This window comes from Leptodactylus fuscus, chromosome 2, assembly GCF_031893055.1.
Source record: "Leptodactylus fuscus isolate aLepFus1 chromosome 2, aLepFus1.hap2, whole genome shotgun sequence".
Classification (NCBI taxonomy): Eukaryota; Metazoa; Chordata; class Amphibia; order Anura; family Leptodactylidae; genus Leptodactylus; species Leptodactylus fuscus.
Window position 1 is genome coordinate 23,566,392 of NC_134266.1, and position 23,253 is coordinate 23,589,644.

A 23,253-nucleotide genomic window follows, 5' to 3' on the forward strand; every position below is an offset into this window, starting at 1 on the left:
CACCTCAGATTTGTCCCCAATTCTGGCCCTGCGGGTTTCCTTGCCAACCAGTCACAGACACAATGGGGTTAATGTGTGGTCCAAAATCTGTGGGAAGGACAATTCTTTTTTTCAGCGTCCACCATTGAAAGAAATGGGCTGAAGATTCCAGATGGAATTTGGAGCCAATTTTGAGGCCTCAAAATTTCTCATTGAACATCCCCTAAATAATGCTAAGGCTCTGTTCACATCTGTGTTGGAAGCCCAGTCTGGAGACACCATCACCAGAAAAAATTGCTAATTTTATAGTAAAATCAGAGACACTATGACGAGACCCAACGGACCCCAGTGTAAGGGACGAGAACCAACGAACCCCAGTGTAAGGGACGAGGACCAAGGAACCCCAGTGTAAGGGACGAGAACCAACGGACCCCAGTGTAAGGGACGAGAACCAACGAACCCCAGTGTAAGGGACGAGGACCAAGGAACCCCAGTGTAAGGGACGAGGACCAAGGAACCCCAGTGTAAGGGACGAGGACCAAGGAACCCCAGTGTAAGGGACGAGAACCAACGAACCCCAGTGTAAGGGACGAGGACCAAGGAACCCCAGTGTAAGGGACGAGAACCAACGAACCCCAGTGTAAGGGACGAGGACCAACGAACCCCAGTGTAAGGGACGAGGACCAACAAACCCCAGTGTAAGGGACGAGAACCAACGGACCCCAGTGTAAGGGACGAGGACCAACGGACCCCAGTGTAAGGGACGAAACCCAACGAACCCCAGTGTAAGGGACGAGAACCAACGAACCTCAGTGTAAGGGACGAGAACCAACGAACCTCAGTGTAAGGGACGAGGACCAAGGAACCTCAGTGTAAGGGACGAAACCCAACGAATCCCAGTGTAAGGGACGAAACCCAAGGAACCTCAGTGTTAAGGGATGAGACCCAACGAACCTCAGTGTAAGGGAAGAGACTAGAGATGAGCGAGTATGTTCCATCGAATACCTCCCCTGCGTAGTTTTCGTTGTAAAATAAAAGCGCCAGGGAAGGCAGGAGGGGAACCTGTGTGGTATTCGACCGAGTACACTAATAACTATGCAAAGGGAGGTATTCGATCGAAAACAACTCGCTCATCTCTAGAAGAGACCCAATGAACCCCAGCTTAAGGGACGAGACCCAACGAACCCCAGCGTAAGGGATCCATTGGACACCATGGGTCATGTGACAGATCCATCAGCTGGAATTCCATTTTTCTGCTCCTACGATGGAAAAACTGCAGGTCCTAATGCCTTCGCTAACCAATGGAGAAATTTTGGGTAATTTTTTTTTTTTTTCTATTTCATAATAAAATTAGAAATGTTCCAAAAAAAAAAAAGAATAAAAACTGCAGAGACTTCCATTCCTTTTCATGGATTTTCAGCAACGGAAGTTTCTTGAGTATTTGAACAGATTATAAAACCCACAGAAAATAAATAAAATAAAGTTGCATTTCATAGATCTATCCGGGGGAACAGAATCTTCCAGCATGTATATGCCCATTTAATATGGAAACTCCGTGAATGGAAGGACTATCTGCCGGGATCCGTTTACATTTCCATCCAGAAGGTCATCGTATGGAAATAGGCTGGAAAATCACATCTAGCAGAAAAATCTGACTATTCCGATGACCAGCGAGATGAATCGTCTGTATACAAAGCTGTGTAACCGTGCATGACATCTCCGAGGGAAGGTTATGTACACACATCATGGTTACAACACCCAACATCTGCAGGGAGCTGGCCCACATGTGTGCGAGAGGGAAATAAGAGCCTGGTCCACACGGGGACACGACTAACACGAGAACCTGTGCGGGACATTAGGTCAGGGCTTGACAAATCCCAGCAGCCAGGAATCCCGGGGTATCAAAAAATGGAAGGTGTCGTCTAAGGCCATGTTCACGCAGAATTTTTTTGGGCAAAACGTCTGTTTGCACGGACGGCTCATACATTACAGAAAATGGAGGAATCGGTGAATATGGATAAAAATACAGCGTGACGTATTTTGACGGCGAATGACAACGGCCTATGAAAATATCAATCATGTGACTAGCCCCCATTCCCAGATGCTGAAATCAATGACCCCTTTAAGAAAACGTCTTTTTATACCGCAGCCCTTACGCCCCTCTACTTTCCCCATTACCAAATTTATAAACGATTATGTAGGAGAAATTTTACAAGGCTGAATTATTAGAAACACATGAGAAATACGAGGCAAAAAACACTGGCCGGGCGCCAACTGGTAAATGATATCACCGACGATATAGGTCAGGATCGGGCAGTCCTGCGGCGCACCATATGCCACCTGGTAACAGAGAGCTGGCAATGGAGGAGATTTTCCATCCGGATTGGTTGTATGACGCCCCCCTGTGCCTAAGTTTGTAAGGCAGCATTGTTTCATTGTGGGGTATGGAAAGCCCAATGGTGCTGACTCACGGGCACAGCGGTGACTTGGCCGCTCCTCGCACTGTGTCAAGGTTCTGGGTTAATCTTAAAGAATGAGTCGCGTGTGATGCTGACTGTACCGTACGGTGCAAGCGCGAGTCACACACAATGACTGGCGGTTCTCTCGTTGTAGTGAGTCGGCAGAACCCAAATATAGCTCCGACTGGGGGGCACTTACTACGTCCTGCAAGTGAAGCGGAACAGATCGTTACACGTGCCCCAAGTCAGTTCTTGAATTCAATGGAAAATCTGTAACCTATTAAAGTCAACATAGGGTTAATAAGCATGGGGGAGGGGGGCTGTTAACCCATTAGTGACCTGCCTTTATTGGGCCATAACCCTTAAAGGATGCAGCCATTGTTCATTTTTATACCCGGCCTTCCAAAAACCAGAACTTTGATTTTTCCATTTGTGTTAGGGTCACATGGGCTCTCCGGGGACCCGATCAAGAGAGAACTGGACCGCGCTATAATAGCGGTGACATGCAGAACTCCACAAAATAGAACAGATTGATTCACACGACTGTTATATGATCGTTCCGTGTGTACGATCTGTTAAGTAAGGAGAAGTTCACACAGGGTTTTTTGGACCGGAACCTAAGGCGGAGGCCGCCTCAGGTTCCGGTCCAAAATACGGGTAGCCGCGACTGAATGCCGGTGCACTGCAGCTGCACCCAGTCACGCACTCCGCTCCGGATTAGGCCCAATGAATGAGCCTAGTCGGGAGGAGGGAGTGTCTTCAGGTAAATGTCATGAGGCGAAACGGCTTGAAGAATGAGCATGTCGCTTCTTTTTCCGGGAGCCGGAACAAACACCTGACCGACTCTCGTTGATTTCAATGGGAGCCCCATTTATGGTCAGGATTGTGAGGTGGATACGGCCTCAAAATCCCAACCAAAAATCTCTGTGTGAACTTACCCTAACAGAGTCTATTGAAGCATCCTTGTTCTATGAGGTATTCGGGCAAACACGTTATCCTTGGGTGTACTCTTTTTTTTTCATGGCACGGTCATGTGACTATGCACTGGTGTGACCATTTATTAACTTTTTTTTTCCCCTATTCCCTGCAAAAAAAAAAAAAAATTAAACCCACTACTGACTTTTTAACTCTATAAATGTTGCACTATTCACACCGCACAGTATAAGAAACACAATAATTGTATTCTCTGGGTCGTCACGATTACAGAGATTATTATTTTTTATTTTTTTTTTTACGTTGCCAGACTGGTAACATTTTACTTTTTTTTTTTTTTGGTTATTGTAGTTTGTCAGCCCCATATAGGGATCACAATGTACATTTTTCCCTCTCAGTATGTCTTTGTAGAATAGGAAGAAACCCACACAAACACGGGAAGAACATACAAACTCCTTGCAGATGTTGTTCCTGGCGGGATTCGAACCCAGGACTCCAGCACTGCATGGCTGCGGTGCTAACCACTGAGCCACCATGTTGTCCTAACATTTTACTTTCTTTTCAGATTATTTTTTTATGGCAGGGCCTGATTTTTTTCATGAGTAGAGAAATTTAGCACTTTCTGATCACCATTTAGAACATAATTGGGTTTTTTTTGTGTATTGTGTATTTTTCACAAAATATTTTGGAATTTTTTTTTATACAACGGTATTCAATTTTTTTTTACGGGATTCTTTTAGTTCCACTTTAATATGTAATCATGTGATCGCTTACATAACACACTGCACTACTTATAGTATTGTAGTACATTGTATTACAGTATCCGTGTATGAGCGAGCGTTCCGTTAAGCTGTCCCTAAAGGGCCCCGGTTACTACGTACTGGCAGCAGCACCCCATGAGCCTGTTTGCTGGAGTACCAATGTCTGATGGAGTCCTCTCCCTCTGAAACCAGTTAGATGTCATGGCCGCTACTAAAGCAAAGCATCTACAAAGGTGAATGGTGTCTGTACATGCAATAGGTGAGGTGTAAAGAAGCCTTGGAGGCCACAACAGCAGTGAGTGTTTCCACCGTCCTCACGGTATGATGGCTCAATTTAATACAGGCATCAGGTGGTTAGCACTGGAGCCTTGCAGCGCTGGAGTCCTGGGTTCAAATCCCACCATGGACAACATCTGCAAGGAGTTTGTATGTTCTCCTGTGTTTGCGTGGGTTTCTTCCGGTTTCCTCCCACACTCCAAAGACGTACTGATAGGGACTGTAGATTGTGAGCCCTATATGGGACAGTGACTGTCAATGTCTGTAAAGCACTGCGGAATATGATGGCGCTATACAAGTATAATAAATGTGAAAAGGCAATACAGTGGCAGAAAGGGTATAAAGAGGAGCTGAACTGCAGTAACTCAGCATGGCCACTACACCGTGGATGGAGCCACTTTCCTCCAACTCCGTCCACCGTACAGTTCTAGCACTGGAAGTTCTTAAGAACAGCTGATCAGTGAGGATGCTAGGTTGCACCCGCACCGATCCGTAATGGTTGACCTACTCTAAGTATCTGTCATCAATACCAAAAGGTCAGAGGAAACCTTTCAGTAACATATTCCTGTTCACGTGTGCGGCTAGCCGTGACGGGATGCCTAATCAGCATGGACCCTCGCAGCAAAATAGGGCAGCTCGTTTCTTATTTACACTACTAGCTAGCCGAAAAAAGAAGCGAGCGGCTCTCAATGAAGTCAATGGGAGCCTTTTTTGGTGGCGGATTCCATGTCAAAATATGCTGCTCAGTGTGAACAGACCCTAAAAGGTTGTTTACATATTAGTGTGGCCCCCGTGCTGATCAGCAGAAAGAGGGGAGTCCACTGCATACTCTTCATTGTATACACAGATAGTCTATAGACTATAAACCTATAGACTACCTCCCCTTTGTCTCCAAATTCTTTCTAACTGACAAAGTACCTTGGCAAAAAATTTGTGGAAGATGGAAGGTCCTCTGACTACACAGTGTGTGAGTGTGAGTGTGAGTGTGTGTGTGTGTGTGTGTGTGTGTGTGTGTGTGTGTGTAGTGTCTTTTACCATGGATACACGGCACGGAATAGAAGCTGCAGATAAAATGTCAAGAGATTTCTTTTATATAAAGTCTATTTGTAACGTATGGAAACCCTTACAAGACATGCGGTGGTCTCTTATGAAAGCCTTGAAGACTTGGGGCCACACGGTGGCTCAGTGGTTAGCACTGCAGCCTTGCAGCGCTGGAGTCCTGGTGTTCAAATCCCGCCAAGGGCAAAAAACATCTGCAAGGAGTTTGTATGTTCTCCCCGTGTTTGCATGGATTTCCATCCCATATTCCAAAGACATACTGACAGGGGAAAATGTACATTGTGAGCTCTATGTGGGGCTCATAATCTACATGGGAAAAAAAAAAAAAGAAAAAAAAAAACCTTGAAGACATAAAGTTCATCTCGACCCATTAACCCCTTATGCCCCGTACATGACAGCAGGTTCCTGGTTTTCAGATATCCCGCTCTCTCTCCAGGACTCCTCAGATGTCTTCTCGGCCTTTCATCTTTATTTGTTCTCTGTTTTTATTAGTTTGTTGGGATGGAAAAAAATTGTAAAACAATTGACGGAGTAAAACATGTCCTGGGCAGAGTCCAGGAGGGCAGGAGAGGTCAATGAATCCCTCCGATGGAAAACAAACACTTTGTTCACAGAGGCCTGACCTTCATCCCAGATGATGGAAGGTGGAAAAAGAAATGTCAGCACGAAGGCGCAGATGGCCGGGAAAAAACAGCTCAGTGTGCACAACGTGGAAGGGAAGAAGGTCCTTGGGCAACTTTATGGCTATATGGTATAGGGATAAGAGGCTACATATGGTGATAATGGTGGAATTGTGATGGCAACCAACAGCCATCCATTATAGCGCAGGTGCAAGTCAAAAATAAAGGTGCACCCTCTGCAGGAGATATGAAGACTGGCATGGAATACGCCGTTCTTCATAGATCTTCTCCGCAACTTCTGTCACATCAAAGTAGTAGGAGACAAGGAGAAATGCAAAGTTGGACCCCATAGGAGCAAAGTCAACTGAAGGAGGCAATTTCGGCCGGACCAGCAGACTCTCTTAAGTATACAGAAGTCTGCAGACACTCCCCTGATGAAGAAGTACAAGGAAAGGAGAATTGGGCATGTTGTTGGGAGCAGCTTATTCCTCGCTCCCTATTAAAGGGATCCTCTCATTGGATACCCTTTTTTTTCTGACTAACACGTAGGAATATCCTTAAGAAAGACTATTCTTCAACTACCTTTAGATGTCTTCTCCGCTCTGCCATTCGGTAGAGATCCGGGCTTTCTCGCTGCACTGGGGGCGGGCCCAATGCTGCGAGAGAACTCTCCAGCGCCGCCTCCATCTTCTTCTGGAACGCCCTCTCCCTGTGTCTTCTTCTGTCCTAGGTTTCAATCTTCTAGGCCTCGGGCAGAGCTGACTGCACATGCCCAGGCCACAAGAAAATGGCCACTTACTCAGTAAGCGGCCATTTTCTTGTGGCCCGGGGCATGCGCAGTCAGCTCTGCCCGAGGCCTAGAAGATTGAAACCCAGGACGGAAGAAGATGCAGAGAGAGGCCGTTCCAGACGAAGATAGAGGCGTCCCGCCCCCAGTGCTGTGAGAGAACTCATTTGCATACTGAAGAAAACCCGGATTTCTACCGAATGGCGGTGCAGAGAAGACATCTAAAGGTAGGAGAATAGCCTTTCTTAAGGCTACTCCTACGTGTTAGTCAGAAAAAAAGGGTATCCAATGATAGGATCCCTTTAAGAACACATGCATGCTTAGCCAATGAAAGTGTGCAAGTGTATAGGGATGTCAGGAGGAATAGCTGCCGGCCAAAAGCTATTAAAAGTATATGGTCAACTTAAAGTGATTTCCAAGACTTGGTAGTGATCACCTTTCCTTGGGATAGGTCATTAGTACCAGGTTGGTGGACATTGCTCACCGGCACGGAGACGGAGGCAACCAGCTCTGTACATGTGTAGTGGCCCTGCAGTGCAGATCAGGTGGGCATAGAAGCTGATTGGTGGGGGTGTCAGGTACCTGCAGACGTTTCTTAAGTAGATGTCATCAATATAGTCCTGGGGAACCCTTTACTGCTAAAGGAAGGTGCCGCTTTATTGCTCATTCAAGGTCTTCGAATACATGGGTCCACAATACATGGAAGTGAATGGAGAGGGTTGTGACTTCTCTCCCAGGTTGGACAGGAATCTCAGGGTTAGACTGGTTCAGGTACCACATTATGTTGCAGATATGCCGTAAGTGTCTGAGATGGAAACACCCCTTTAAGGCTCTGCACTGGCCGCCATTGTTGGTTGTCACACAGCAGGTATCCATGAGAGTACATGTAAATCCCCCATATCCAGCCACTGTTATTATAATGTGGGTATCTCACGTAGGTCGGGGCTCAGCACCAGGTGCAGCTGCAGAACGCGCCTCCCCCTAAAGCCAAAAACATGTTTTTGATTTTGTGGTTAGTACGGACTGATGTTCTGCCTGGTGTAAATTTAGAGAGAACTGTCTAATCTTAGCTTCAAAAGTGAGACGCTGCTAAATATACGTTCAGAGGCTGCGGACACCATCAAAGCAAGATGTCTGAGCCGTATCCAGCCCTGAAGTGCTCCGTAATGATAGGCTGGGTCTATGGGCAGGGAACAGCTGTGATCAGCGCTCCGCACATCTGCTCCGAACCTGCCCCCGACATCCAACGCCGCACAGACAGGACCGAGACAATGTCATCGTGTACAGGGGGCTCAACATCTGATCTCTGACCTTACACACTGATCAATAGGCACCAGAATTCTGATGTAATTTGGGCTAAAAAAAACTGGTGTACATGCAGGGGCGGATTAAGGGAATTATGGGCCCCAGGCTGTTCAGAAGGCACGAGCACCCTCATTCACACCAAAGATTCCTGTAACAGTATAATGTCCCACAGAGACCCCTCCTCACAGTATAATGTTCCATAGTGGCCCCTCCTCACAGTATAATGTCCCATAGCGGCCCCTCCATACAGTATAATGTCCACAGAGACCCCTCCCAACAGTATAATGTCCCATAGTGGCCCCTGTACACAGTATAATGTCCCATAGCGGCCCCTCCACACAGTATAATGTCCCATAGCGGCCCCTGTACACAGTATAAAGTCCCATAGTCACCCCTCCACACAGTATAATGTCCCACAGAGACCCCTCCACACAGTATAATGTCCCACAGAGACCCCTCCACACAGTATAATGTCCCCTAGCGGCCCCTGTACACAGTATAATGTCCCCTAGCGGCCCCTGTACACAGTATAATGTCCCATAGCGGCCCCTGTACACAGTATAATGTCCCATAGTGGCCCCTCCACACAGTATAATGTCCCATAGCGGCCCCTGTACACAGTATAATGTCCCATAGTGACCCCTCCACACAGTATAATGTCCCATAGTGGCCCCTCCACACAGTATAATGTCCCATAGTGACACATACATAAACAACCATTTGTAAACCACATTTAGGGCTCGTTCACATTTGCGCCCGGTCTCCGTTCTGCAGGTTTCTGTTTCCTGCATAAAACAGAGGCAGGAGACGGAAACCTGCAGGACTCTTTCATACTCATTCATTTGAATGGGTGAGAAAGCTGTCTGGCCGTGAGCGGCGGTGAGCGTTTTATGCTCTCCCCCGTGAAATCGGTTTTTTTAATCCGGACACAGAGTCGGACATGCAGTACTCTGTGTCCGGATTTAAAAAACCGGTTTCGCGGCGGAGAGCATAAAACGCTCACTGCCGCTCACGGCCGGACCCGGTCTGTGCTTTCCGTCTTCTGGCATGCAGAAGACGGAAACCACAGAACGGAGACCCGAACGCAGGTGTGAACCTAGCATTACTTTAGTTTCCTTTGCCAAAGAAAAGCATGTCGGACCTATTAGATTATTCTAGAAGCCGGACCTGGAGACTACGGCGCGTGTTGGCCGTCACTCATGACAATACAGTTCCTACTGAGATCCATTCTACCTAAATTTCTTGTGGTAAATTCACCTCCTCCTCCTCAGATGGGCGGAAATCCCAAAACGTGCTGCGAGGCCGCCAGTCTGAGGAGCGGCCTGAGGCACGTGACATCAAAGACAAAGGAATAGCAGCAAGTGAAGAGACCATTTCACGGAAAACCATGACACCCTGCCAGGTACAAACCAGTCACGTGTGACAGGCCTGAAAGGAGGACATGACACGCACCCCTGTCATGGCACATAGTGGATGTTTATACTTAAAGGGTATGTCCACTTTCACATCCGTGATAAAGACACCGCCTAGTGTGTCTAAAGCTATGCGTCTCTATGGTAATAGACTACAAACAAACCCTGCGCCGTCTGATCGTCCAATCCTATTCCTTTACATTGGTATTACTATGGGATAGGTGAGACCATTAGACCAAGGGAGGATCAGACTACACAGGATTCGTTTGTAGTCTGTTACCATGGAAACGCATAACGTCACAGGAGCTGTAGACATAAAACAGTAGGAATTATCCTATGTTTGTGTGTTTGGATGTTTAGATGTTTGTTCCTCAATCACGCAAAAACTGCTCAACTGATTTGGCTCAAATTTTCAACAAACATAGTTCCTAGGCAGGATTGAACGATAGGCTACTTTTCGTCACAATCGCAGACATACGCTTTTGCCAGGACCCCCACAAATCCACAACTCATACCACCAGCTCTGCAATCCCACACGCTTTTTAGCATACACAAACTCCCTATTGCCTTCTGAGGGTGCATTCACACGGAGTAAAATGGAGTGTATTTTGGAGTGTTTTTTCTTTTACACATGGCATTTCAGTAGCGTTTACGGAGTGTTTTTTGGAGCATTTACACATGTAAAAAAAACAGCTTCAGTAAACGCTCCAAAAAAACACTCCGTAAACGCTACGTGTAAAAAAAAAAACACTCCAAAATACACGTGTAAAAATTACACTCCAAATTACACTTCATTTTACTCCGTGTGAATGCACCCTCAGGCCTAGCTCCTAACCCCAGGCAGGGGAGGAGGCCGGGGTTTCGGGGGTGGGTGCAAAGGGGTCAGGGGGGGGGGGGGGGGGGGAGAAAGGGGGTTGGAAAGGGGACGCAATGACACCTAGACGGGCAAACGGATTTGGCTGAAATTGCGCAAATACATACCTTGGGTCCCGGATTGAACGATAGGCTACATGGAATTCCCGTACACCACCGCAATTCACTCCCGTGACCGGTGCTTTTCACTTTTGAATTCGCTGCAGGACCTGGGACGCTGTAGGACTTGGGATGACGTCATCCCAGCCCCATCAGCAGCTCACCTGGATGGGTGCTGCTTCTCTATGTGGGCGGAGCTATCAGTCGGTGTCCACAAGAACATGGCGGCTCTCAGAGCGTCCTGAACCAGCGCCCGTACTTTGGGGCAGCAAGAAGTGCGTACGCTGCTCTCCCTGGAAGGGGGACGGAGACAGGGCCGCCACAGCGCCCACAGATGGAATGGGGCCACATGGCTTGCCGCGGGAGGGGGGCCCTCATAGGCACCACTGTAACATCGGTGCACGGGGAGCCCAGGGTTTGGTGAGGCCGTAGCCACAGGTTGGTGGGGGGAAAGGTGACACAGGGTCTGGGGAGGAGGGAAAGGGGTCACTGGGTAGGTACGACAGGGAAGGGGGCATGGGGTAGGTAACACGGGAGAAGGGAGCATGGGGTTGGGGGGGGGGGACACGGGGTAGGAGAAAGAAACGAGCACATGAGGGAGTGGGTAGGAAAAAAGGGGGTTGCGGGCGCTAGGAGGAGATGAAGAAAAGGGAGCCGCTGTGGACACAAAGCAAAGGAAGAAGCCTGCGCGGCGCTACAGGTGGGTCGGTCAGGGTTCCTCGGACGAAGTCGCGGGTATTGCTAGTATGAGTATAAGACTGAGGTAAACTATGAAAAAAAATATGGATTCCAAAACATTACGCATACATTAACTGGAGAATTCAGTATAAGGCTAGGAGAACATGACTACCCTGAGGTGTTCTACTATACTGGTCCTATCCAGACCTGACTGCAGAAACTCCTTCAATCCAAACTAAGCGGGTACCTACAGTAACGACGGCTTCAAGACGACCTGCGAGAAAGTGACCACATTGCTGACATACACACAAAAAGTGACTCACATCGCTGACATACACACAGAGATTCAAGTGATTCTTAGAACTATGTACCGTATATACTGGAAAGGTCACAGATAACCAATATGGCTGCCATTACATCTCCGAAAATCAGCTTTCATAGTATGTCGGCTCTCTACGGGAAATCGGATCGGCTGGATGCGGATGACAACTAACATGGCTGCCATTGTACAGGCATTTTTGTTTCCTTTGACACTGGTTACACAAGGATATAGATATAAGGACGTAACTAACGCATTCACCATTCAGGGTCCAGGGAAAGCTGGGTGAAACCTCTAATGAGACTATACTAGCAATCACTCAGCTTTCCCAGAAACAGATGAACCAGCATTTTTAAACCACTTGCAAATGAACATCAATTATACAAGATTTCCATCGTTACAGCGGAGAGACGCTCTCTGGAATTATTAAGTCATGGAATCAGACGTGACCCGTCTATAAATTAACAGCGCGCCTCATTTTCCAATAATATTAATGGAACAATTTCAGAGGAGGAAAAAAAAAAAAAATCCAGTGACATTTTAAATGGACAAAACCTGGAAAATGGAAATTAAAATGTCAAAATAGCCGACAATCTCCAGACCAGGGGGGAGAGCGGAATAATTAAAGGGAAACACTGCTCAAGTCTGTCAGACCCCATAATGAAATATTTTACGAGCATTGAGTCCTGTATTGGTTTGTGGGGTAGCCACAGGCAGCGCAGACACCAGACTCAGTGGCCGGCCAGTCACAGAATACAGGTAGCCATCTGGATATATCACTGGCTATTCTAGTAAGGCCCTAGTAGGACATGTCAGACGGCCATCCTTTGGCTAGAGAACATTGTCCGTATGTCCACCGCGTGTTCAGGCTGAACGGAGATCTAGGACGCTGTGTGTTCACCATAGACAAGCCAAGGATAGACGGAAACGGGAAATAAATGTCCCACTGAAATAAATGGCGCTTTTAAGCTGAAGTCGGCGACTAGATTGTCATTCAACAAAAGGAGCCACACAGACACCTCAGCCCTCACACAAAGTGACGGCTGCTGAACATCACCGCATGTGTGTATTAACCCTGTACTGTGACATCACTGTGTGTATTATTCCTGTACTGTGACATCACTGTGTGTATTATCTCTGTACTGTGACATCACTGTGTGTATTATCCCTGTACTGTGACATCACTGTGTGTATTATCCCTGTACTGTGACATCACTGTGTGTATTATCCTGTACTGTGACATCACTGTGTGTATTATCCCTGTACTGTGACATCACTGTGTGTATTATCCCTGTACTGTGACATCCCTGTGTGTATTATCCCTGTACTGTGACATCACTGTGTGTATTATCCTGTACTGTGACATCACTGTGTGTATTATCCCTGTACTGTGACATCACTGTGTATATTACCCTGTACTGTGACATCACTGTGTATATTATCCCTGTACTGTGACATCACTGTGTGTATTATCCCTATACTGTGACATCACTGTGTGTATTATCCTGTACTGTGACATCACTGTGTGTATTATCCTGTACTGTGACATCACTGTGTGTATTAACCCTGTACTGTGACATCACTGTGTGTATTAACCCTGTACTGTGACATCACTGTGTGTATTATCTCTGTACTGTGACATCACTGTGTGTATTATCTCTGTACTGTGACATCACTGTGTGTATTATCCCTGTACTGTGACATCACTGTGTGTATTATCCTGTACTGTGACATCACTGTGTGTATTATCTCTATACTGTGACATCACTGTGTGTATTATCCCTGTACTGTGACATCACTGTGTGTATTATCTCTGTACTGTGACATCACTGTGTGTATTATCCCTGTACTGTGACATCACTGTGTGTATTATCCCTGTACTGTGACATCACTGTGTGTATTATCCCTGTACTGTGACATCACTGTGTGTATTATCCCTGTACTGTGACATCACTGTGTGTATTATCCCTGTACTGTGACATCACTGTGTATATTATCCCTGTACTGTGACATCACTGTGTGTATTATCCCTATACTGTGACATCACTGTGTGTATTATCCTGTACTGTGACATCACTGTGTGTATTATCTCTATACTGTGACATCACTGTGTGTATTATCCCTGTACTGTGACATCACTGTGTGTATTATCTCTGTACTGTGACATCACTGTGTGTATTATCCCTGTACTGTGTGTATAGATATATTAGTACATTACAGGACATCAGAATGTTGCGTCGCGTTTCCTTGCTCTTTGTTTCCATCAGCTCGGACGTTCCGGCGAGGATGTAATACTGCGGCTGACTCTCGGGCTTGTACCTCACATATCAATATAATTATACAGAAGTGAAAGACTTTATACGTCAGCAGAAATGACATCTGCAAGTAAGGAGAGAAATAATAAAAGAGGTCACTGGTAATCGTAACGGTGGGGAAGAGGAAACAGCTGCGCAAGGAACTGCTGTAAAAACACGTCCATGGCGGCGGTCACCGACCACACAAGCTGCAGCGTAGTGGATGACCGTGGACAAATCGCCATCAATCACAATATAAATCCTATAGTCCGTATAGCATAACCAGACATCTATTGTTCCCCGTTATCAGCCACTTAGGCCCCATACACATAACCGTAGTCGTGGTCATGACGGTGTCCGTGATCTCCACAGACGACAGAGGTCCTGCAGCCCCATTATTATGGATCCCATAATCCAGCACCTGGTAAATCCCATAAAGAAGACGCCCGCGGACCAGCAGGGGTTAATCTGACGGCGTGCGATTCACTTAGGCCGAGGAAGTGGCGAGAACACGAGAATCCATTACGTTACCGCCATGTTAATATTTAATGCAGGAAATATTTATTTTATCCTATTAAAGACATTTAAGACGTTTTTGGTCAAAGCTTCTCGGGCTATTTAACCCTTGCGGCACAACCTAGCTGTAATGTAATAGCCGCTATTTAAAGGGGCGGCACCTTCACCATCTCAGTCCCATATCCTATTACCGGTAGTCACATCAATGGCGACCCTGAGCTTAGAGGGATGGTGCCCGTACGTGTGGTATAAATATAAATCACATCCATAGGGCTGATAGCGCCCCCTAGTGCAAATATATAGAACTACAGCGGTTAGACAAAAGCGGTACTAGTCACAAAGGCACAATAACACGCTCACATAGCGCCCTCTAGTGTTCACTCTGAGCAAATGATAAAAGCTAGGGCGCGGGAAGCCTCTATAATGGGACTATGGGCTCAAAAAGTCAACGTCAGGAGAAAATCAAGCAGAACGTGTTCACTAGAGATGAGCGAACACTAAAATGTTCGAGGTTCGAAATTCGATTCGAACAGCCGCTCACTGTTCGTGTGTTCGAACGGGTTTCGAACCCCATTATAGTCTATGGGGAACATATACTCGTTAAGGGGGAAACCCAAATCCGTGTCTGGAGGGTCACCAAGTCCACTATGACACCCCAGGAAATGATACCAACACCCTGGAATGACACTGGGACAGCAGGGGAAGCATGTCTGGGGGCATAAAAGTCACTTTATTTCATGGAAATCTCTGTCAGCTTGCGATTTTCGCAAGCTAACTTTTCCCCATAGAAATGCATTGGCCAGCGCTGATTGGCCAGAGTACGGAATTCGACCAATCAGCGCTGGCTCTGCTGGAGGAGGCGGAGTCTAAGATCGCTCCACACCAGTCTCCATTCAGGTCCGACCTTAGACTCCGCCTCCTCTGGCAGAGCCAGCGCTGATTGGCCGAAGGCTGGCCAATGCATTCCTATGCGAATGCAGAGACTTAGCAGTGCTGAGCCAGTTCTGCTCAACTACACCGTGTGCCGGTCAGCCCATCAGATGTAGCAGAGCCGAGTGTGCACAATCAGCGCTGGCCAATGCATTCCTATGGATTCCTATATCCACACTCGGCTCTGCTACATCAGATGGGCTGACCGGCACACGGTGTAGTTGAGCAGAACTGGCTCAGCACTGCTACCAATAGGAATGCATTGGCCAGCCTTCGGCCAATCAGCGCTGGCTCTGTCAGAGGAGGTGGAGTCTAAGGTCGGACCTGAATGGAGACTGGTGTGGAGCGATCTTAGACTCCGCCTCCTCCAGCAGAGCCAGCGCTGATTGGTCGAGTTCCGTACTCTGGCCAATCAGCGCTGTCCAATGAATTCCTATTGGAAAAAGTTTGTGTCACAAAAATCACAATTACACACCCGATAGAGCCCCAAAAAGTTATTTTTAATAACATTCCTACCTAAATAAAGGTTATCCCTAGCTATCCCTGCCTGTACAGCTATCCCTGTCTCATAGTCACAAAGTTCACAGTCTCATATGACCCGGATTTGAAATCCACTATTCATCTAAAATGGAGGTCACCTGATTTCGGCAGCCAATGATTTTTTCCGATTTTTTTCGATGCCTCCGGTGTCGTAGTTCCTGTCCCACCTCCCCTGCGCTGTTATTGGTGCAAAAAAAGTGCCAGGGAAGGTGGGAGGGGAATCGAATTTTTTTGGAGTTTGCCACGTGATGTTCGTTTTGAATCGAACACATCGAACAGCCTGATATCCGATCGAACATGTGTTCGATAGAACACTGTTTGCTCATCTCTAGTGTTCACACGTTGCAATCCGCTGTGGATTTTGTGGCGGAATCCAATTTAAAATCAGCTCCAGATTCCGCCGTGTGAACACACCCAAAGGATTCCTAGTAGACAAACCCTACACAACCCTAGATTCTGATTGGCTGACAGTCATGGAACTTATAGGGCCCCATACGTTCCTATTAGTTTAACCCCTTAGTGACATCCTATAGAGGCAGAGCAGAACGTCCTCTTACTACAGAAGGTCCCGGACGCCATGACACGTTTCCCCGCTGACCATATCGGTAAAATAATGGGAATCGCAATCCTCCCGCTGTGACCAGTAATGGGTTATTGGATTGTTCCTGGTTGCTAAGTATTATTCTACCTAGCAATTTATAGAGGCCTATAAAGTAAGAGATGTTACCACGCCGTGGTACCCCATTGCCGCGTCCTGACATGCACTATTATTGACGCGTCCTGACATGCACTGTTATTGACGCGCTCCCAGCATGCACCGCTCTAGCGTGAGGGTCCCTTCCAGTACTTGTCACAAGAACTCATGAGATGGGGGTTAGCAAAGGACAGGTGTGAATACAATCCAAGTCATAGCAGTAATGGACAGGACGGCTCTGGCGATCAGCGATCCATTGTTAGGCCTGTTAAAGGGAAACCAAACACATTTCCAGGAGGAATAACAGAGTGACAGCACAACACACAGGTATAAGAATAGAGGTCTCAGCATTGGTTGATGCCATATATAAGGGTTTACTAACATATATACGTCGCGGGGGCTTCTTGACCCCCTTGAATATAATAGACAGCCTCTATAGCTGACCACTGGGGGCAGCACCACTAGATGCCCTTTTGTACCTGGATCTGATTTTACATTGCTGCTAATACGTGACCGGTACCCAACAAGCGAGGTCAGTGATTGGTCGCAACGGTCACCTGATGGAAGTAACTGTATAATTGACAGGGGCCCCCAGTGATCAGGAGGGCCCCTTAAATCCTCCTTGACTGTGGCTCCATTCAGGTCTATAGGGCTGCCATATTGTACCCGCAGCCCCACAGGGAATAGAGCGCCGATCACATGAAGGCTTCTGGCCATCCTCATAATTACTGGGGGACTGGGCGGTCAGGCTGCCATTGATAGGACACTTCTCCCCTGTCCTTGGACCGCAGCGGTAGTTCACTAGTTAAAGTCGCAGTGTGGCCCAGGCCGAAGTAGCGGCATCTGATAACCTACAATATGGCGCGTTTACTCGCTCTGTCCGAGTCCGGTGACTTACCGATTCACACAACGCCAGCTGCCGGGACTCGAAGACTCACACAGAGAAACTGGCGTCCATCCCATAAATCAGACCAGTGATCACATGACCCCAGAGCAAGCGGCACATAAGGGAACGCACCATACTATAGGTTACAAGATGCCCCACAATGAAAAAAATGTATAAAAAAAAGTGTTACTGTAACAGAATGGGGCAGATTTATTAAAATGGTCTAAAAGCAAAATGGCCATGGGTGCCCGTAGCAACCAATCACAGGTATCATGTGGTGGTCCGGCACAGAGCGCCCCCACTGATCAGCAGAGTGAAGGGGCCAGTGCTGCAGACTACTGTATACCAGATACAGCACCGTACACGGTCTAGTGGCTGGACTGGATATTGCAGCTCAGCGCCATTCACTTGGATGAGACTGAGCTGCAGTAAGGCTGACTGCTGGACACGATGTCACAAGGAAAAGGCTGCAGCAGCCGGGCCGGGGCCTGCACAAATCTATAATAAGTACTGGACAAAACCCCCCAGGTCCCAGTGTCACCCCATGAAGGGCTCCTGTTAACCTATTAATGCCCGTATAACTTTATCTGCCAATGCCATATGGTCCCCGGCCTGCACCTGAACCTCCATTAGCCCTGTAACATGCACTCACAGGCCAGTGGTACCTCACACAGCGCCCCCTCTGACCAATCTATCACTAACACCTGCCAACTACTACTGAAAAGGTGCCAACTGGAGCCCCATCACACAGTGCCCCCTCCCCACCTAACTATGCCAGCTAGTACCCCCATCACAGTCCACCCTACTGCCCAGCTGATGCCCCATCACACTACACCCTGCCCCCCCATACCAGCTGATGCCCCATCACACTACACCCTGCCCCCCCATACCAGCTGATGCCCCATCACACTACACCCTGCCCCCCCCCATACCAGCTGATGCCCCATCACACTACACCCTGCCCCCCCCCATACCAGCTGATGCCCCATCACACTACACCCTGCCCCCCCATACCAGCTGATGCCCCATCACACTACACCCTGCCCCCCCCATACCAGCTGATGCCCCATCACACTACACCCTGCCCCCCCCATACCAGCTGATGCCCCATCACACTACACCCTGCCCCCCCCCCCATACCAGCTGATGCCCCATCACAGTCCACCCTACTGCCCAGCTGATGCCCCATCACACTACACCCTGCCCCCCCATACCAGCTGATGCCTCATCACAATACACCTTGCCCCCCCATATCAGCTGATGCCCCATCACACTACACCCTGCCCCCCCCCACCAGCTGATGCCCCATCACACTACACCCTGCCCCCCCATACCAGCTGATGCCCCATCACACTACACCCTGCCCCCCCCATACCAGCTGATGCCCCATCACAATACACCTTGCCCCCCCATACCAGCTGATGCCCCATCACACTACACCCTGCCCCCCCACCACCAGCTGATGCCCCATCACACTACACCCTGCCCCCCCATACCAGCTGATGCCCCATCACACTACACCCTGCCCCCCCACCAGCTGATGCCCCATCACAATACACCTTGCCCCCCCATATCAGCTGATGCCCCATCACACTACACCCTGCCCCCCCCCCACCAGCTGATGCCCCATCACACTACACCCTGCCCCCCCATACCAGCTGATGCCCCATCACACTACACCCTGCCCCCCCCCCACCAGCTGATGCCCCATCACACTACACCCTGCCCCCCCATACCAGCTGATGCCCCATCACACTACACCCTGCCCCCCCCATACCAGCTGATGCCCCATCACACTACACCCTGCCCCCCCCATACCAGCTGATGCCCCATCACACTACACCCTGCCCCCCCATACCAGCTGATGCCCCATCACAGTCCACCCTACTGCCCAGCTGATGCCCCATCACACTACACCCTGCCCCCCCCATACCAGCTGATGCCCCATCACACTACACCTTGCCCCCCCATACCAGCTGATGCCCCATCACACTACACCCTGCCCCCCCACCACCAGCTGATGCCCCATCACACTACACCCTGCCCCCCCATACCAGCTGATGCCCCATCACACTACACCCTGCCCCCCCATATCAGCTGATGCCCCATCACACTACACCCTGCCCCCCCCCCACCAGCTGATGCCCCATCACACTACACCCTGCCCCCCCATACCAGCTGATGCCCCATCACACTACACCCTGCCCCCCCATATCAGCTGATGCCCCATCACACTACACCCTGCCCCCCCCACCAGCTGATGCCCCATCACACTACACCCTGCCCCCCCCCACCAGCTGATGCCCCATCACAATACACCTTGCCCCCCCATATCAGCTGATGCCCCATCACACTACACCCTGCCCCCCCCCCACCAGCTGATGCCCCATCACACTACACCCTGCCCCCCCCCCACCAGCTGATGCCCCATCACACTACACCCTGCCCCCCCATACCAGCTGATGCCCCATCACACTACACCCTGCCCCCCCCCCCACCAGCTGATGCCCCATCACACTACACCCTGCCCCCCCACCACCAGCTGATGCCCCATCACACTACACCCTGCCCCCCCCCCACCAGCTGATGCCCCATCACACTACACCCTGCCCCCCCCCCCACCAGCTGATGCCCCATCACACTACACCCTGCCCCCCCCCCCACCAGCTGATGCCCCATCACACTACACCCTGCCCCCCCCACCAGCTGATGCCCCATCACAATACACCTTGCCCCCCCCCATATCAGCTGATGCCCCATAACACTACACCCTGCCCCCCCATACCAGCTGATGCCCCATCACACTACACCCTGCCCCCCTATAGCAGCTGATGCCCCATCACACTACACCCTGCCCCCCCCCACCAGCTGATGCCCCATCACAATACACCTTGCCCCCCCATATCAGCTGATGCCCCATCACACTACACCCTGCCCCCCCCCCACCAGCTGATGCCCCATCACAATACACCTTGCCCCCCCATATCAGCTGATGCCCCATGACAGCCCCCTCCCCCATACAGACCGCAGACTCCCCGAGCACACAGCATGCACTAGAGCGCCCCCTCCACCCAGGCCTGCACTCACCCTGCAGCGGCCATCATAGAAGAGCCCGACGTCCAGGTTGCAGCAGATGACGGCCGTGGGCAGGGAGCGCAGGTCAATATCCTCCATATCGATGTCCAGGAAATCCCAGTCGTTCCCGGCCAGCTGAGAGCCCGGGGCCTCCTGACACACCCCGAGATGGGCTGCGAACTCCCGCAAGGCCTGGTCCATGACGTCGGCACCACTAACACGTCAATCACAATGACATCACTGACAGAATCCCGTCTGCCGCAGCCCGGCCATAGCTGTCACCTCTCTGACTGACACAAGGCAGCAACTTATTACTCCGCGTGACGTCACACCACCACCGGGGCGCACCGCAGCGACACCTCCCGGCGGCTGCTGGGCAGTACTACTGCAGCTCTAGCGGTGCGTCAGGGCGGGAATGCGACAGCGACATCTGCTGCTGGGATGTGGGAAACACTGTAGAAGGCTGATCAGGCGGACAGCCCACACTGCGGCCATAGCGACACCTTCTGGTAGTCAGAGGGAAATGCTGCAATTAAGATAGCAAATTGAGTCGTTTGCATATTATTAAAACATTATAAAATTTCAATATTCATTTTTAGTATAATAGAGTCCTATAAAATGCAGACATTGCAATTATTTAATACCTACACTGACCCCATTATAGTGTCAACCACAGTGACCCCAAAACAGCCACATAACCGCCATACATTGCTTGTTTTACTGTGTAATGTGCCACTGTTTACACCTTGTATATAACCTTGCATGATTTCATGTATATTTACCCTTGCAGGGGCATAGGGGTGTAACCATTGTGGTCACAGAATCATGTAATGGGTGCAATTATTATATTCTGGGGTCTCCTCAGTGGAAAAATAACATGTTATACTCACCTCTCCTGGGAATCCAGTGGTTACCCAGCGTCCATCCTCTTCATGCCTCTTCTGGCCTCTGGCTGACATCACATGCCCTGTGGGTTATGTGGCGCACCCCACGTGACCGCTGAGGTCCAATCACAGGCTACACATGAGTATTGTCAGCCAGAGTCGGAAGAGGACGCCAGGTCATCATAGGAAGCCCAGGAGAGGTGAGTATAAGTGTTTGTTAGTTTCACTCACCTCTCCTGGGCCTCTACTGAAGAGACCCCATAGTATAATAATGTTTCATGGGTGACGAACACCAAAGGTTATGGGGTCGGGATGAACCCAAAATTGTTATGTCAGTCCAGGTAGCTGCAACGGGGCTAAGGAATAGCAGTAGGAAATCTCGCCCTGCACTACTCCCACTAGCTATCCCGGTCCCTGCCTCACGGGTGTGGGTCGGCTGTACTCAGGCTAAGCCTGACCCCGACAGCTCCTCTCTCACTGACACCGTAGGCCTAGAGGGAAGTGGGAGAAGGAATGCCCTATAAGATCTCTAGGGACTGGAGACTAAAGGGGGTCACCCCTAACGAACAAGTGAAGCTGCTACTGACAGGGACTGACAAGGGTGTGCGCTGACTAACAACACAAGCAGCACACAGGAAAAATGTGGGAAAGGATTCCCCCAAACCAATATGGGAAGGAACCTTACACTAGGAAACAAACACAGGGAAACTGAGTAGAAATCAAAGGATAAGGCAATTCACTCACACAGAGGGAGGATTGGTGAACACAGAAGGGAAAACACACAAACCAACTCGTTCACCCAAACCTCCCAAAAACCAACCACGGAACTTCCTCTATCCAAGATAACCACCTACTCCTCCTGCTAAGGCCTAGCTCTGTAAAAGCGACACTCAGCACAGAACCATGGGAGGCCTGGGTTTAAATACAGAGTAGAGACCACTCCTCCCAGGTGCAAATGGGAGGACAGACTAATCAACCAGGAGATAAAGCTGCCTACCATCAGTGCGTGCGTGCAAGTCAGAAGGTGTGCACCAATACCCACGACAGGACAACCCCGCAGTGCCAGGATGCCACCCCAGACACTGCGCAGCCAAAAACTCCCCAGGTAAGAAAAATAGAAAGTAATGAACCTAAATACTCCTAACAAAAATGTTTGGAAAAAGAAAGGGGTTATCCATCTTTTAAAAACTGATAGCCTATTACTAAGTAATAGGATAGTAACTCCAGCAGATAACGGCCCTATTTACTTACCAATCCTTGCTCCTGCTCACGGCCGCCGGCGCTTCCCCTTCTGTGGAGGCGGCTGTGATCAGGAGAGGGGATCGGTAAGTAAGGCCGCGGGCCCGCGAAGCCCACAAACACTGTTATAGTTATTGGCCATCGTTGTCGGCCATCTTCAATGATGTCAGTCATTGAAGATTGGCCGACATCAGCAGGGAGTGCGCCGGAGCCCAGGAGAGGTGTTGTTTTATGTTTGTATCCCCCCTGGATCTCTGTTCATTACAGTCTGGAGTCTGAAAACATCCCAAAGTATAATAATTGTTCATGGGTATCCACAATTGGGTATAACCCTGTGTGCAAGGGCCACTATGGGACATAATACTGAGTGCAGGGGCCACTATGGGGCATAATACTGAGTGCAGGGGCCACTATGGGGCATAATACTGTATGCAGGGGCCACTATGGGACATAATACTGTATGCAGGGACCACTAGGGGGCATAATACTGTGTGCAGGGGCCACTATGGGACATAATACTCTGTGCAGGGGCCACTATGGGGCATAATACTCTGTGCAGGGGCCACTATGGGGCATAATACTCTGTGCAGGGGCCACTATGGGGCATAATACTGTGTGCAGGGGCCACTATGGGA

General features: G+C 49.3%; 2 protein-coding genes across 2 annotated transcripts in view; one reads left to right on the top strand and one right to left on the bottom strand.

Moving 5' to 3' along the window:
- Positions 1 to 20,821, bottom strand: part of RCAN1 (regulator of calcineurin 1) — a 66,604-nt gene extending 45,783 nt beyond the window's left edge. Inside the window, exon 1 of the mRNA XM_075263505.1 lies at positions 20,508 to 20,821. Within this exon, the coding sequence (XP_075119606.1) occupies positions 20,508 to 20,696 (189 nt within the window). The 5' untranslated portion in view covers positions 20,697 to 20,821. The remainder of the gene's footprint in view (positions 1 to 20,507) is intronic.
- Positions 1 to 23,253, top strand: part of CLIC6 (chloride intracellular channel 6) — a 374,274-nt gene that overhangs the window by 323,284 nt on the left and 27,737 nt on the right. The window lies entirely within an intron of this gene.